This window comes from Zonotrichia albicollis, chromosome 10 (assembly GCF_047830755.1).
Source record: "Zonotrichia albicollis isolate bZonAlb1 chromosome 10, bZonAlb1.hap1, whole genome shotgun sequence".
NCBI lineage: Eukaryota > Metazoa > Chordata > Aves > Passeriformes > Passerellidae > Zonotrichia > Zonotrichia albicollis.
In genome coordinates this window covers 4581868-4599562 of record NC_133828.1, presented here as the reverse complement: position 1 = coordinate 4599562, position 17695 = coordinate 4581868, and the positions used below count along the sequence as shown (strand labels likewise).

General features: G+C 38.5%; 1 protein-coding gene across 2 annotated transcripts in view; it reads left to right on the top strand.

Moving 5' to 3' along the window:
• The window catches only part of KYNU (kynureninase), a 58356-nt gene extending 48051 nt beyond the window's left edge, over positions 1-10305 (top strand). For both annotated transcript variants that reach the window (XM_074547867.1, XM_074547866.1), the window contains exons 11-14: positions 3275-3327; positions 4779-4864; positions 8550-8780; positions 9980-10305. In XM_074547867.1, coding sequence (XP_074403968.1) covers positions 3275-3327; positions 4779-4864; positions 8550-8780; positions 9980-10132 — 523 coding nt within the window. In that variant the 3' untranslated portion in view covers positions 10133-10305. The remainder of the gene's footprint in view (positions 1-3274; positions 3328-4778; positions 4865-8549; positions 8781-9979) is intronic.
• Positions 10306-17695: the final 7390 nt, after the last annotated feature.

Sequence of the window (17695 nt, the reverse complement as noted above, 5' to 3'; positions counted from 1 at the left end):
TTATGTGGCACATGTAAAAATTCTGTGCAAAGACTGGGAGTGGCAGAATTCCCTGGGAAGGTCTCAGTGTTATCAAGCTGTGAGGACCTAGACAAGGTTGGATAGGTCCTTCAGCAACCTGGTCCAGTGGAAGGTGTCCCTGCCCATGGCAGGGCTTGGAAAGACATGCCTTGCAAGGTGCCTTCCAACCCAAGGCATTCTCTGATGGCAATGGTTTTATTTGAGGCACAGAATGGAACAATCCCTTTAAAAGGTTATTTTCTAACAGAAGTGGGCTTGTAAGAACATGTTCACCTTGCAGAAAAAGACACAGCTAGTTTGGCACTACTTTACTCTCATTTTAGGCATGATTTCTCAATGGATTTCAAATATGCTTTAGCTCCAGGGTGGAGAGATGTTTTCTGTGGAGGGGTTCCAGGAGCATTTTTACTGACCAGCCTTGGGAGGTTGCTGAGGCTATCTGGGACTGGCAACAGGGTGCTGCAACAAAAACCTATCTATCACTGAGATAACAATTTTGATTAGTGATGTGTTAAAACAAGGGCTCAGTTTGGATAAATTTGCATTTTTTAATTTTTAGTGGAACATTTGCTAAATTAGACCTTTATCTCCTTAAAAGCTGATTTTAACACACTTCCCACAATGGATTTTATCTGCCATGGGAATCATGTAACTTGACAGTCCCATTGCTAACATGTTTAAGGTGTTTTTTTAATCACAAGCACATCATATACTGCTTTTCAGAGCCTTCCACTTTATTTGTTTTGCCAAAAGTTATGGGTTGGAATTCAGAATCTATTTCAATCTTGGTGCCTTTGTTTTTGAGGCAGGAACAGTTGAAATGGCGACTGCAGTTCAAAATGCTCACTTTGCATGCAGAGTAACAACTCTTTAATAAGAAATTTTACTGCAGCAAGTTAATGTGCAGTTTTATTGCCTATTATTTTTAGTGAGCATTTATAAAGCGTTATGTTTGGGGTTTAACACCTTAGCTCTCTCCCATCACAACAGGTTGAAATTTGGCATAGCGGTGGCAACCTTCATTTCAAAATTTTCACAGAAAATTGTAAACAGCAAATCGCTGTAATTTGTGAAGATTTTGTTAATTTCCACACTTTGAAGCCTGTCAACTTAAATGTCAAATAACATGACATCCATATGGACCATTAGATCAATGAGAGTGTAGGACCAGAGCTGCCTCAAAGTGCACATCCTGCAGTGACACCTCTGAAGTTCTAGAACAGCCAAAAGAGAAAAAATAAAAAAGAGGAAAAGCAAATTGTCAGATTATGGTAGGAAAGGGCAAGACAGCTAAAACTGTCTTTTTTTAAAAAAATCCTTCATTCTGTCATTTTGGAAAAGTTTTGAAATTTCACTTTCCAAGTTGCCTCCGTGGTGCTGCAGCTGAGATCTGGGTTGAAGCCAACTTCAGAATTAGTGAGTTTTGAGCATTTGAAGTGCAACCAGGGGGCTTTTCATCAGCCCTGATCTGGATAATGGTCTGATTGATCTGTATTTTGTCTTTCCTGTCTGGGTGTGGTCCAAGTAGAACATAATATTGTTTTCTTCTTCTCACAGACTATTTGTCCAGATGTTTTATTTCCTTTTGAATTTATTTTCTGCTTCAAACCTTTGAAATTTATAGAATGTGTGTAGACATTGATATCAGCAGATTGTTGCAGGAACATGCAATATTCAGGGTTTTCAGTACAATGTTATCTATGTATTATAGAGTTCCTATAAAATAACTGAAATATCTTTTATGATTCAAAGCACCAGTAACACAGTCACTTGGGCAGAGGCTCTGTTGTACTTTATTTGGGGTGTATTCATTTTGGCAATGTAATATCTCATTTAAAATGGATGTATATTGCACTATTAATTTTCATGGGTCTCAGAATAATAAAAACATCATGCAGCAATAAAGAAAAAAACATCCTTTTCTGTAGAGCCTCTGTTTAGATGCAGCTCACAGAAGTAAACATAAAACCTGTGTTGTTATACAGAAATACGAACTACTTTATTTTACACTCTGCAGTATTCATATAACAAGTTTCTAACTCAAATGTGGTCTTAATTCTGCAGAGCTCAGCTCTTTTAGGCAAACTGCAAAATGCTCCTTTAGGGAGGGGCCATGACTTCCTTTTCCCTGTTTGTTTCCAGGAAGGCTGATCGACTTTTACCTTTACATATAGACTTATTTACCATTAAAAGTTTTGCCAGGCTTTGTTCCTAAAATTTTACTATCTAGTATAGGGAAAAATGAGTAAAACCTTGGCAGAAATGGTGTCCAACATGTCCAGGTCTGGAAAGCTGAGAAGTTCATGAAGGAGTCTGTGATGGGGACTTCCTGCTATTGTAAAAGCATTGATACAGGAGAATCTCAAGTGGGACTGGCATTATTAATCATTGATATCTGTGTGCTAAGTAGTGGAGAACCCAAAGGAGGTGGGAAAAAAGTCCCTGATTTTGCACTATTGGCTTTATCTGCAGTGCCCTGGCAGTAGGTGATCCAGTGCATCCAGCTGCTTTAGAAAACTGCTTGTAGCAACACCCTCAAAGATATTTTCCACATGAGTTAATAATGTAATGTCATTTTAATGTCCAAGCTCAGACATATTATTTTTTAAATAATTGTACGGATTTTTTTTTTTTTTCAGGAGATGATCTTAAAAAAGGGAATATAGCATTGAAGTGATTTGGCTTTTATTTAAAAGAAATTTTTTTGAAGAATAAGTTTAGTTCAGGAAAATAAAAATATTTGCAGAATTTGCACTGATCTCACAGTAAGGACAAGGCAAGGCCCACACAATCCTCTTTCCAAGGTCTTGTTTGCTTGTTGCTCACCAAAAAGTCCTTTTCTTGGTGAAACAAAGTCAGATTTTATAACTCCTTTTAGCTTTCAATATTCATTAAAGTTTAACAGCAGGGGAGAATGTTTTGAATTTAATGCCTTGGAACCACTAGAAATATTTCTGTACTATTTTTTGTTTTGTGAAGTGAATTCAGAGAAAATGGATATTGTTAAAATCAATAGTTAATTGAAAGATGTGATGTGTTTTATTATTTGCAGTAAAAGAGAAATTTTCAAATGGCAATGTTAAGTTTTTAGTGCTAACTCTTCATAGAATTTATTTCATTTTTATGCTATTGTTAGAAATAAAATGTATTGTTGGAAATGTATATATTGCTCAATCTTATATAATTCTTAATACTCAATCTAAATTGAAAGATATTAAGATGTCTATTAATTTATTTTCTTTTAAAATCTTAGGCTAATTGGCTGGTGGGGCCATGAATTCAAAACAAGATTCCTCATGGAAAACAGTATGTATTTATACACTCTCAATTTTACCTCATTTGATTTATTTATATATAACCAGCTTCACTTCTGTAGCAGTTTGAGGAGGAAGGACAGAACTTTGCATTTCCTCATCCTCAATATGTGAGGCAGTGGAGTTAACAAAATAAATGTTGGAATAAATTTGTGTGTGGGCGTAAGGGTTTGACTGTCTGCTCCTAGACATTTTGCTGAAATACCTTCAAAAAGCAGATATAGAATATGGATGAAACTTTCAAAGTATCTCAGTGAATTAAATTCATAAGTCTCTGAGGAGTGAGGATCTGCTATCCGTCACTGGGGTAATACTTTTCTTCAGGATTAGTTCTACAGGAATTAATGAGAAATTATAAAAATTCAGGTAAGGCAACCTGGCAAAAGTCATGCAATCCCACTAATGTTTCAGCATCTCGAAATTTCCTGCACTAGGGAGGGATGGGTTGTAAGACAAACCTGCTCTGAAATATTGTTTATTGTCCCTATACAAAATGAGAACTCCTTTCCAAATCTGGCAGCTAGACTATTCAGCTCCAGTTTAAGCTATGGCAGAGAGAATATCCTGAGGGATCAGGATGAGAAAGGAGCTCTTTGGTTTGATTGGTTGTTTTGTTTTTAATATATTTTTAATTTTCTGTGGCAGCGCCTGTTGATGTGCCTTTGGCTGGAGAGCACCTCTCTAATAGCCTCAGTCTGCTCTTTGTTTTCAGACCAAATGCAAGAGAGTGGCACTATGGAAAGCCAGCAGGAGACACAAATTGCCTTGAAATACTGCTAGAAGAAGAAAAAACGTTGTTTATTCATTTCCATGAGCAGTTTACAGGGGAGAAGTTGGGCATTATAAAATTAGCCAGTCTGCTGTGCGTGAAAAGCGTTTCCTCCGCCGTGCCCTCCCGCTCCGGTGCTGGAACGTGAAATATCAACGGTGACACAGAACTTACAGCGAGGCTTTTGTAGATTTATTAAATAGATTTTGTGAAATTTCACAGCCCAAAGTCTAAGCAGCTCCTCTCCTTGGCCTGAAGCTACACTTAGCTGCATATGCAGCCTCCCATGTGTCTCATCAGCTCAATAAAGTGAAGGAACGTGATTCCTTGCTCCGCGTGAGCGCGCCTCTGCTGACTTGGAATTCCTCTGCCTCGTGCCAGCCTTAAAAGAGATTCAAGTGTAAAGGTGGTTTTAGCACACGCCATTTAAACAAATTAATTGCAGTCCTCTGGTTCCCATGAAGCTGCTAATGAGGTCTTCTGCTGGATAAAATTGGGCTTCTCTCGAAGTTGAAAGTATTAGCTGGGAATAGATTACTATTTCCTTTTAATGACCGATTCCTACGGGCCACATTAGGGAAATATTTTACTGTGTGAGGACAGACTTCAAGATAAGGTCCAATCCATTAAAATGAAGAAATCAAAAACACTAATATAAGTTATTCATTTTCCAGAATTACAACTAAGTGAAGGAATTAATGGATTCCGGTTATCAAATCCTCCAATTTTACTGGTCTGTGCTCTGCATGCCAGTTTAGAGGTAAGTAATTGCTTTACTTTGAGCCTGAATTTAAGAGTATAAAAATGTTTAATGAATGCTACGTGCGTTATTGCTGTCTCCCTTTTAAGAAAACAGTGAAATATTTGAACGTGGAAGGGGAGAAGTAATGAAAAGCAAACAAAATAACCCCACAGCCCTGAGAGACCAAGGCCTTTAATGAATATACTCATCTGCCTATGTCTCTCACAAACTCTGCTGGACTACCCTGAGTTGGACCAATAGTATTTGAGGTTTGCACCTTCTAACCTGAGCTCTGGCAATGTGTTTGTCCCTGCTTTTGGGAGCTCAGTACAAACAGCACCTTTATCCCATAGAAATATTCAGGGCTCAAAATCACAGAATAATTAAAGTTGGGAGAGATCTCTGAGGTCACCAAGTCCAACAGTGCCTTGTCTCAGTACTACTCATGGGAAGGATTGTGCTCAGCATCTTCCTGCAAAGGAATCATGTAAGTCTGAAAAGATGCATTCAGAGCTGCTGCTTCATATTTTCCACCAGTAAACCAGACTTATATCCTTTATGAAAGAAAATTAGGTGTCCTGGCTGTCCTGGATCAGCTGATCCAGTGGCTCAAGGAACCTGTTCTGCCTTTGGTTACAAGCAGAAGAGACAGAAACTATCAGGAAGTGTTTCCTAAAAGGGGAATCCATGGGTCTGGCATAGCTCCAAGCTGTCTTTTCTTTCATTGAATCATTAGTTTTCTGGTGGTCAAAGGAGCAGAGCCTCATCTCTGACCTATCTCTGTGTGAATCACTGACCCTGTGGCTGTGGGAAGGGTAATCCTGCCATACAGAGCTAATTCCTCCTCTGAAGGTGTGATCCATGTGCTGAAACCCTCTGATCTGCTTTGGAGAGCACAGCCCATCCCTGTCTGAGGGTATGGAGCTGTTCCCCAAACACCTGTGTTTCATTTCAAGATGTTTCAGCACTTCCTTGAAGCATGGTTAACCTCTGAAATCAGGACTCTCAATCTCTGTGGCTCAAAAAGTTGATGTTACTAAGATATACCTGCTGTATGCAACATATTCTACTATAAAATCATCCTAAAGCTGGTTTTCAAGGCAGCCTTGGGTAGCAAGGTTTTGCCACCAGCACAAATGGCAGAAAGGTTAGCATTCCATTAATTCTAGTGGAATGGCTGAGCGGATGCTGGAACAAAGAGCAGTGTCCACATTCCTCTTCTGTATTTACTGAAAAACAGCATCTTAAGCAAAAAAAGTCAGAAAATTGCCAGTTATGATCCCTCCATCATACATGCAAGACTGAAGGACTGCAAAGGGCACAGCCATGCTTCTTGTTCCGCCTGACAATTTTTTTTTGTTTTTGTTTTTAGTCCTTAAACATCCACTATATTGTTTTAAACTTTATGTGACCTTGGAGAGAAGCTGAAAGCTGTTCTGCCATGACCCAGATTGTGAGTGCTCGGGTTTGTGTGGGCTGGTGTCATTTAGCCCACTGCAGGGAGCCTGGAACAATGAGGGCTGAGCAGTTTCCACTGCCTCCCCTTCCCCTGCCCGCATTACCTTTTGGCACAGCCAGGATTTCCCAGTGCTAATTGCTCTAATACAGTGGGAAACAAAGTAGTTTTCATGTCTGGCAAGAGATGGCTAGTGAAATTGCATGCCACCTTCACTGGGACACATTAAGCAGAAGGCAGTGTTTCCAATGGAAACAATGAAAACTGCAAGTGTTAATGGATGCTATTCCTCAATAATGCTTAAAGTGACTCTTATGGCACTGGCTGCTGCCTTTTATGGAAAAAAGGGGAGCGCTCTACAGACACATTTTAAAGACCTTTTTCAAAAAATTTCACCCAGGAGACCAAGTATTCCTTGCACAAAGCCTGTGGAAGCAGATTTTTGCATGCAGCCTAAGGAGATCCATCCCTCATACTCCTGCAAATCCTGGAGGAACAGGAGGCAGGTCTGTTTTCCCTCTAGTGATGCACTGAACAGTCCTGTGTCTGCTCTGCCTGCCTGGGTGGACAGGGAAGCACCTCTAGATTTTTGTTGACCTGCTGACTGCTGGTGGCTCTGGTCCCTGTCACATTTATTCCCTTGTAAAGTCTGTCTTACAGCATCCACATTCCATTTCACGAGCGCAAAATGCAGGGGTTCTTGGTTTTGGGCAGCATCTAGTGGCTGTGATAGCATCAGGGAGTGAGGTTTGGGATGTTCTACAAAACAATGATTTCCAGATGCTGCTGGAAACCAGAATTTGGTGTATTTTCAGTAGGATTCCTCAGGTACCTCTCTTTATGCTTTTCCAGGTTATGATAAAAGTAATCTTAAAATTGTTACTTCTCTAGTGTAGAACAGTGATTTCTTGAGAGTGAAGATCATGGATTTTCATCCAGGGCACTTCTTGCCTCTGATTTGCATCTGCAATCAGTGGAGAGAGAACTGTCCACAAGCATTGATGTGCCAGGATGTGATGGGAAGTGGCTGTTGGGGACTTGCATGCTTGTAACCTTGTTACTTTCCCCTGCAGCTAATTCCATGGGGAGAAGGAAAGAGAGGTTTGAGGAAGGTAAATTGTTTCTGGGGTTGCATTTCCATCATTCCCTGTGTTGGAGCCTTTCCAGAGCAAAAGCAGAAGCTGTCTCACCTTCTGCTCCCAAACTCCTCTAACACATTGGTCTTGTTTCTGGGGCCAAACAGCACTGCCGTTTTCAAGCAGTCATTTTTGCATGTCTCATGATATTTTGAGGGCCTGAAACTCACTGGTTCTTGTAGCTGTGCAGGAGCACAGAGCTATTGAAAAAGAATTCAGTGAATTTGGGTTTTTGTTTTTTTTCTTTGTGTGGACTAGAGAGAGCGAGCCTGCACAGGATTTAAAGTCAAAAGTCAATTTTTGTATGCATGTATATGAAGTCAATTTTAGTACACATTTTGTGCTTTCATAGACAAGAATTTCTACACCAGTCATGATGCTTCAGTCTTGGCTCTTGAATTTTGTAATTAGAATAATTCAGTTTGGAAAAGACCTCCAAGATCATTGTGTACAACCATTAAAGCAGCACCGCCAGCCTCACCACCAAAGCAGGTCCTCAAGTGCCACACCTACATGGTTTGGAACACTTCCAGGGACAGTGATTCCTACCATGGACAGCCTGTTCCAGGGCTTGACCAACCTTTTGGTTAAGAAATTCTTCCTAATATCCAAACTAAGCCTCTCCTGGTGCCACTTGAGGCTGTTCCCTCATTTCCTATCAGTTGTTTCCTGGGAGAGGAGACCAAACACACCTGGCTACACCCTTCTTTCAAGGAGTTGTAGAGAGTGAGAAGGTGTGTATTAAAGGTACATGCCAGGGAAAACTTTCATGTGATTTTGAGTTTCATTCTGCACTGTTGCACCTATAGAGGATTTATAGATTCTCTTTAGACGTGCAGAGGAATGCTCTTTTAGCAAACTGGCTTTGTGTGCAGGTTATTTCTGCTGACACAGATGCTTATGAAACTTCTAAACAGTAGGCACAAATATCTGTCATTATCTAAAGCATAACATATCCTGTGTTTTCCAAAGCCCAATGCTGCCATGTTTATGTGAAATGTCTCTCTGGTGTTACTACTTGATTCCAGTGATAATGTATAGAGAAATCTTTATTCCCTTTTAATTTTCTACAGCAACACATTCTCATTCTAATGATTCCAAATCATCACAGGTTTTTAGCCAAACTACAATGAAAGCATTGAGGAGGAAATCTGTTCTACTCACTGGTTACCTGGAATACCTGATAAAGCATTACTACAGTGAGGACAAAACAAATCCAGAGAAGCCCTTTGTAAGAATAATCACACCGTCTCAGATTGAGGAGAGAGGATGCCAGCTCACTCTGTCGTTTTCCCTTCCAATCAAATCTGTGTTTAACGAGCTGGAGAAGAGAGGAGTGGCTGTAAGTAAATGAAACTTCATCTTCTTTGCAAGTAACAAACTATTAATTTGCTTTTATTCAAATGTAGTGTCATATAAGGCAAAAAACCCACTAGGACTAATGACAATTTCTTTGAATTTCAATTTTTACTTGTAAAAGCAGTCAAATACATAGAGTTATTTTATAAATTATTTCTTAGTCTCTGTATTGCCCTTTCACTGCTATTTCCAGTAGTTCTGGAGTCACTGCTGAGGTTAGAGCTGTATCATGGGTGCATTAGGATGGGAGGCCCAGCTCCAGATTTACATGACAAGGAACTCTGAACCTACATCAGTCTCCTTCTTGATCCACAAGTGGCCAAAAGCTTTGTGAGACATAGAGATGGAGCAATGGAAAAGCTGCCATTTCCCTAGAGATGTGTTTTAGCACTCAGAAAAAGGAGCCACCTCCTTGTAATGGCGCAGTTACCATTGAGCACCGCTCCAAAAGAATAAAAGTGAAATTTAAGGCTGTACATTGGGTGATTTAGATGTGCTGGGAGGTGAGGCTGATAGCATAATGCCATATAAATGAGATATCAGTTTTATTTCTGCTGGTCACCAAAGGTCCCCAAAGGGAACCTCTTTTAGGTTATGTATGCAGCTGCTTTGGTGCTGCCAGGGAATTCCAGGAACTCCTGCTTTTAACAGGGCACGGGGCCTCACACTGTTGGCTTGTCTTTGCAATGCAGTGATATTTTTCAAATATAAGAGATTATTATATTCAGGAACATGTTCAAAGCACAGTGAGGGGAAGAAAAGTACTGCAATGCCTCACAATTACCTGTATCTTTAGAACAAGACACTCACAAATTGGAATGGAGGGTTTTGTGCTTTATTTTTTTTCTTGTCGCCTCTGTCCCTCTTCAACTCTGGGTTGCTACAGGCATTAAAGTGAATTTTGGGGCTACATAGTTGGTTTGGAGCCCTCAATGGCACTGCTAAAGTCCTGCCCATCCTGAACTGTGCATAATTCTTTAGGCTAAACTACTCTTCTTACTAAATTTTTCACAATCATGCTCCTCACTGTAGCTCCTTGAGTATCCCAAAGGTTTTACATGTGCTTCCTTGTCAGTCCAGTCATTCTTCCTTGAAGACAAGTTGTGGCATTTAAAAAATAGAGCCTGACAGATAGACAAGAAGTGACCTGAATTTACGGAACGTTCCCTCTCTGTTTTGCAGTGTGACATGCGGGAACCAAACGCTCTTCGCATTGCCCCAGTTCCTCTCTACAATTCCTTCCTTGATGTGCACAGATTTATTGAAATCCTGGGATCTGCAATTACATCTTCAAAACAAACAGCAAATAATACTGTGCTATCTGGTTCTTATTGATGGCTCAGCTGTACCTTTTAATCTATTTCTGACTAAGATGCATTTACCCTGCTGAGTGATTCTTTGCTTCGAGTAGACCGAGCTATATCCCATGCAATTTGCAAAAAAATGACTGTGCTTGAATAGTTATTTACAACAGACATAGTTTTATTAAAGCTCATATTTCCACTCTGCTTTGACTTTGACTTCATGAATTAGTATGCTTTGTATATTTTAATGGGGCTCTTCTTAAACATTTTATGTAGTTTTATTACATTATCCTTGAGAAGCATGGAAAAATTGCTATCAACTAGAACAGGGATGAAAAAAAAATCCCTTCTTTATTATAAAAATTATGCATAATAAAATGTGGAAAATAGACAAATCACCAACTGTTAAAAGATACAGTCCAATTTACATTTTTAATTTAGTAATTCTATTTAAAGCACAGGGTATATTTGAAAAGTAAAAGTTGAACAATTGTTTCAAAACTCCTGACTGCTGCACACCGAGTTTTTCAAAGGGCCCAATATTTTGAAATTTTGCTTTAATGAATGATTTAATTGAAGAACAAATTTACATTGCAGATACCTTCTTTGGTGTGATACAGTTGTCCAAAACAAACCATTTTATCTTTTCTAGGTAGTCCTGTTGGAGAGGAGGAGCTGGAGGAAGCTGAGTGGAGTTGTAGACCTGTGTAAGGAAGCCTAAAGGGCTGTAGGAGCACTCCCTGCAGCTTTAGTGAGGCTTAGTTGGGATTAGGCAAAATGAACCCTGAGCTCTTTAAGCAGCAGCAAAACATCTCATTGTTAGCTCACCGTGTGGCCCGAATTTTTACAGAGATTTGCACCAGGCAGGCAAGAGAAGCATAGAAAAACTGCTTACATTTCAGCAACTCTTTATCCAAAGTTGTTTTAAGGCATAAATAACACCTAGGCATAATTGGCAATTAAGCCCTAAAGTCTGCAGCTATTCACGCAGCGTTTTCCAAGAATCAGCTGAAACTTCCTCTCTGATGATGTTCAATGTGTCTCATTTTTGGTATGAAACACTTGGAAAATTACATCCAGTAATGCTTTGAATATGTGAAGGGAGCCTATAATAAAGACAGGGACAAACTGGTGTGGTAGAACAACAGGGGTGGTTTTAAACTGGAGGAGGGTGGATTAAGGATAGATAGAAGAAAGCAGTTTTTTACACTGGAACAGAGAGGTGGTGAATGCATCCCTGGAAAGATTCAAGGCCAGGCTGGATGGGGCTCTGAGCAGCCTGCTCTGGGTGTCCCTGACATGACAGGGGGACCCTTTAAAAGATCCATTCCAACCCAAACTGCTCTCATTCTATGGTACTTTTTATTCTGCTTCAAGAGTGAGGAAGGATTCTGGGGACAGTAAGGTTTCTCTAGATCCCTAGTCTCTAGAGAGTTTTACTTGGTAATTCAGAAGTCTCTAGAGAATTCTACTTGGTAATTCTTGGTGAATTCTACTTGGTAAGTATTCTACTTACCAAGTGAAGTGAAGGATTCAGGGGAGAGTGAGGTGCTCTCTAGATCTTTAGTCTCTAGAGAAACTGAGTTTTGCTCACAGTTACTTTTGCTGGTTGAAACTTTCACACCCTTAGAGCATCTCCTGCAACATAAGGAAACCCAAGGGCCTTCACAGCACCAACCTGTTCTCTAAAATTCCCCAAAGATGTGTACTGCTAAACCCCTTGCTGCACTGATGCCTGTTTTATTGGTTGTAATATGCAGGAGAAAGATGAAAGAACGTCAAATACAGCATTTGTTGGTATTTTTAGTGCTTGTGAAGAGAAAGAAGAGCTCCTTTAACCAGAATATTGTTGTAAAGAATAGCACAGGAGTTTTAATCAGTTGGAAAGCTTTGTCTCACTCAAGAGGTTTTGATTGCACTGACGTCATCTCTCCTCGGTTCAGCTGAGCTGGATCATGTTCCAGGCCAGGTATTTGTGTTTTTGTGGGGTTATTTTTGTCCTGCACCTGCAGCTCAGCTAGTTTATCTGATCTCAGAGAAGGGCCGTTTTCCATAAAGTGACAGTTGATGCAAAAAGCACTGAATATAAAAATGTGCAGGTCCACAGTGTTGAAAAGGGCTTGAATTCAGTGTCAGTGCCTTTGCAGCGCTTGTGTGCAAATGCCAGCTCACTCTAACATCTTCCCATTAAAGTTAGGCAAGCTTAAACTCAGATATGGATGTAGATAATATTGTAAAATAACTTATTCTAATATCAGCTCAAACCCCAGAGGAGTAAGAATCCCCAGATCTCTTTCTAAACAGCATCTAGACCTCAGGTTTGGACAAGCTGTCTTGGCAGTTCTGGGGGCATAAACAGTGATTTTTGAGAAGTTTCAGATCTGCCTTTGGTTCACACACTGTGAAAATAATTTCTTGTGTCTCAGAGGAAAGTGAATCACATAGTTGGTAAGTACTGAATATATGCAGTTCAGGTTTCAAAGACTAACAGATTAATAATAAATATTTGATAATATTTTATCTTTTAGTATCATTTCAGGCTACAGGTACAAATATTGACTTTACAAATATGTATTTGTGTTCCATTTGATGGATTTGATTAAATTCAGTGCATCAAAACTCACTTATTTTAACTATTTTGAGTTATTATCTTTTTGACTTGTGATAATAAAACTGAAAGCTCCTGGCATTTATAGGCATATATAAATAAATTCAGAAAATTATTTCCAAAAAGTGAGGGAAGCCTATATCATTTTACTGAAACAAAATTGCAGCGTAAACACCAGTTTCACATGGTCTTTCCCTACCTGAAGGTAAAGTTTTGCAAAATGAATAATACTGGAAGTTAACATTAGGTGTCAGTATTTTACATATTATTTAGCAAAAGAATATCAAGGGAAAGAGCTTCTGTGAAAAAAAAAAAGGAGAATATTGCAGTCTGCTTTTTTAAATGCTTTAAGTTATCACAGTTAGAGTAATATCAGGAATAATTATGTGTGAAATAATTAATTGTATATACCCTGAATGCTTCTTGCTAGTTACATCTCTGATTTAAAATTCAATACTAAGTACCACGGCTTTCTAATTGTGATAACACTTCATTCTTGGATTGTCTGAAGAAATTACATTTTTCAAATTGAACTGCAGGACATGAGGATCTGTAGATGACAGAAAATTGATACCCAGGTAGAGTGAGAAAATGCCTACAAAATGAAGGCAAATATGAGTATGCAGATCCCTGGTTGTGTGTGATCTTCTTCAGCACAACAACATTTAAAAATGCACAGAACTCTTAATCTCACTACCACTGTTGAAAATAGGAGGAAGAAATACTATGGGATCCACCTGTGCATTTTTAACCCTGTTCTGCCATGGGAGCACCAAAGCCAAGGCAAAGTCTCCATCCACAAGCAGCAAAGGATGCCTTTGTCCTCCAAAAGAACAATATAGTCTGAGGGAAGGAAAAGGCATCAAATAGTAATTTTTTCATCTGAGCTTGTGGCATTACTGAGAGTGGGAAGGATGTGGCTCGTTTGAAGAGCTTGAACCCCAAAAAGTCCTTGTCTGACAGTGACAGAACCCACCCTGATTTCATTTTATCCCAAATTATTATACATTGGTAGATTAAGCATGAAAGATGCAAGAAACTATGGAAGATACTAAACCAAAATAATTAACTTTTTCATCTGTGTTAGATATTCCCAAACAGAATTGGGTACAGTGGGAATTCCCTGTGAAATTCCAGCCTTTGGGGTAGGGATGGGCTTTGGTTGGGATCAAAAAGGTGAAAAGAAACATTTTGGGGCCAAATCCACGGAGGGGCTTGACAGGATGTGTCGACATCAAAGCAGCCACATCAATATTTTATTTTAATACCTTTCCCTGAGTCACAGAATTGCTGAGGTTTTAAAAGAACTCCAAGACCATCGAGTCCAACAACTCACACTGCCATGTTCACTGTTCTAATGAAGCCATGGTGAGGTAGGTGTGTTATTTCCTATAGAAAGTGTGTATTAAATACACTTCAGAGGGAGCTGACTTGCCCAGAGACCCCCCAAAACCTCTGCAGGTTCCCATCTGAACCCCTGGGCCCTGAAGCTGGTGCAAATATATTTCTGAAAAGCTGTTCACTCTCTGAGGCCAGCTGAGAGACAGTTCTGCATCGTAAGCTAAAACTTTTGTCAATATTTGTGAAATATATTTAGACAGCTTATTCAGAAATGAGTAAGTTATAGATCAGTAATTCATACTTTTTATATCCCAAGTTTTTATTTCCTAAACTTACTCTTCTAAGCATCGTTTTATGTTTCTAGTTAAATATAAGTGAGAATTGATTGGGGTATTTCTCAATGGAATTCTATCTTTATTTCATCATAATTGCTTCATATTTGAATAATGACAGATGAACTACTTCATTCAATTGCAGTTTTAAGGCTTTGAAGTCACAATAGCAGCAAAGGATTTAAATCCTGAAACCATTATTATGGCAGAGAAGACATCAGGGAAAAGGAAAACTTATGGTAGTGTAATTTTCTAGACAGAAAAATTCTTCTGCAGTTGCACTTTTTTTCTTTTATTATTTTTTCTCTGGACATTTTATTAATGCTAAAAGAACCCTGGAAGAAGAGATTTGAAATGCTGAATGAGAGTCCTACTGTAAGTAAACTTCTGTAGTTATTTGGCTTTGGAGCTGGCTACAAACCTTTTAAAATTCTGGGCAGCTGCAATACTGTATTTCACCAATAAAGAGTTCATTAGATCTTTTTTCTCTCTGACATTTTACATCTAGTCCTGAGTACATGTTAATACTCCAAGGTATGAATTTCAAAGTTCCCTTTATCTTTGTGTACAGTTTTAAGCAATTAATCAAATGATAAAATACAGCTTTAAGATTAGAAACGAATTGTGAATTTAAAGTATATGTTCAAAAAGTTTCTACATTATAATTTGGGGGAGTGGGCCTCATCAACTGAACTTAATTCTGCTGTTCTTTTTTATTTTTTTTTTTACCTTACATTTTACTGAGGAATTTTGAAGTGATTCTCAAATTGTTAAAACATGACCAAATGGTCTATCCAGGATAGTTCTTCCTCCTCAGAGGCTACATCAAAGTGGCAGAGACATAGAAAAATCATTATTCAATATGTTCGAAATGATTCCCACGTGGGGGAAGATTTATCCAGGCTTCTGAAATGAGCGTGGGGGCAAACAGCACCGAGACCCCTTCATCTGAAATAAAAGTGAGTGGCAGTTGTACCATCCCTGAACAAGGCAGGAATTTGAAGATATGCATGAAGTGTGCTGGGGTGGGGGGTGCCACATAATTTTGGCAGCAGGGGCCAAATCCAACTTCATGACTTCAACCTGCAACTTTTGTACTCCAAGGATGTTCCTGGTGCCTCAGTTTTGAAAGCCTGGGGTGGGGTGGCTGTTCCAAAGGTAATCGGGAGAGAACATCTGCAAAGTTCCCTTTGATACCTGAGCACAAGGCATTAAGAACTGGGAGTTTCTAAATGTCATCAATGAATCCCAGCAGAAACATGCTTGTAATTATTTTGCCCATATTTTCTGTTTTATTCATCAGGGTGTGTCAAGCACACAACACCCTTTCTTCTTAATGACTATGTTATTTTAATTTTCACCTGGGAGATTAAAGGCAATATTCAGAAATATTCATTCTTCAGACAAGACATGGAAGCAGTTGTAACATCTTAGCTGAAGGTTTGTGCAAAATGCTCAGATGTTGTTTTGTGTGGTATCTAATTTAAACCATTGTGGCCGTGAGGCAGCACATGCCGCCAATTCTTGCCTTGTTCTGTGGAAAACACCTCACAACTGGGTAATCTGTGAACCTTCCTTTTCAAGGATGCTTCTGGACTTTTTTGTACTGCTTCTACTTAAAAAAAACCCATGAAGTTCTCACTTAGAAGAATTGTGAGTGAAAGAACATATTCACCTGCTTCTGAGTTCTCTTCATCGACCCTGAAAGTGTGGGGCTTTTTTCTTATTTTTAAACTGATGTGAAAATCCCACTTATTATAGAATCATAGAGTCATTTATATTGGAAATACTTTAAGGTCACTGAGTCCAACCTTAGACCTGCGGCTGCCAAGTTCACCACTAAACCATTTCCCTGATTTTTGTTTGACTTCCAGTTTCAATACTGCACAGTACCAGATTAATTTAATGACTTTATAAACCTCATTACAGCATTTAAGTTTTATTTGATTTTGAAAGAATTTGGATTAGAAAAGATAAATTTCTTCTACATTAATACAGCAGTGACAATTACACTGAATTTTGAGAAGAAGTTACCCTCAACTTTTCAAATATATCTACTAAATGAAAGATCCTGCATTGCTCTGTATCAGATATGGATGAAGGATAAAGCTTCGTGTCAATTTTTGAAATATCCCAAGTTCTGTGGAAGATGATGTAGCTTATGACTGCTTGATTTTCATTAGTATTCTTATTTTATTCAAACTTTCTCTCTTTAACTGGATATTAAAGCTGAAGTGATAAAATATCAGAAGAAGTATGAATCACCAAAGTTCGATGTTGAAGTCTGATCTTCTGACATTTTTCTGAATGAATATTGAAATGCTTCTCAACAAAAGATCTTGAAATTGTTCCATCAGTAATCAGACCCAGACTTGACTTGAAAAAAATTCTTTTTATACTTAGTTATGAAAAGCATACTCTTAATTATAATGATGATCATTAAAACAAATGTCTTGGAAGGCTACTATTTTCAATTCAAAGTCTCTTCAAAAGCATATGAAAAATCTGATATATATAACACGTCTATCCCAAAAAAATATTAGAAAAACATCCCAAATTAATGGGATATATGATATTCCACATGATATGTACATGTATGTGCATGTGTATATATGTTCTTCTCCAGAGAATCAGTTGGTTCTGTCTTTAATTCTTTTTTTTCCACATTTATGGGAAGTGTAAGACATGGTTTAATTTGATGAAATCAAACATTCAGTGAAAACAAAGGCATTAGCTCTGAAATAAGACATCAGCTTTGCTGGGCTGTAGATCCTTTGAACTTGGATGACATTGTCTCTGAGGACGAGATGTTTGATGAATTTTAGACTTTAAAGCCTTTGGTAGGAAAAATTAGTCCAGAATCTGTTCCTGTAGGATGGGGGAAAAAAATCATTCTTCAAAAGATCAGGAAAAAAATGATGTCATTTTCTATTTCCCTTAAGTACCTTTTCTTCAGATGCTTATATTGGAAAAGGCTCAAGAGCCATGAATTTAGGGGCTTATGCTGCAAGTGATCAGGGCATTTATGTCCTCTCTGCACAGAATATTGAGGAGAAACAAAAAAAAAAACCTCTTAGAATTTAAGTATAAAGGGCTCTGCGGGTAAGATGGCCTTACAAAACATCGCTGACTAATTTTAATCTATTAATTTAAAATAATGAACATAATGATTTGTGTAAAATTACTTTACCCCTGTTATATGCCAAATCTGTCAGGAACAGCTGCTTTGCATTTAATATATCATAATGACATATACTGTGGAGTTATAATATTTAAATTTCTTTTCATTAAAGCCCTATTTTAGATTTGCAAG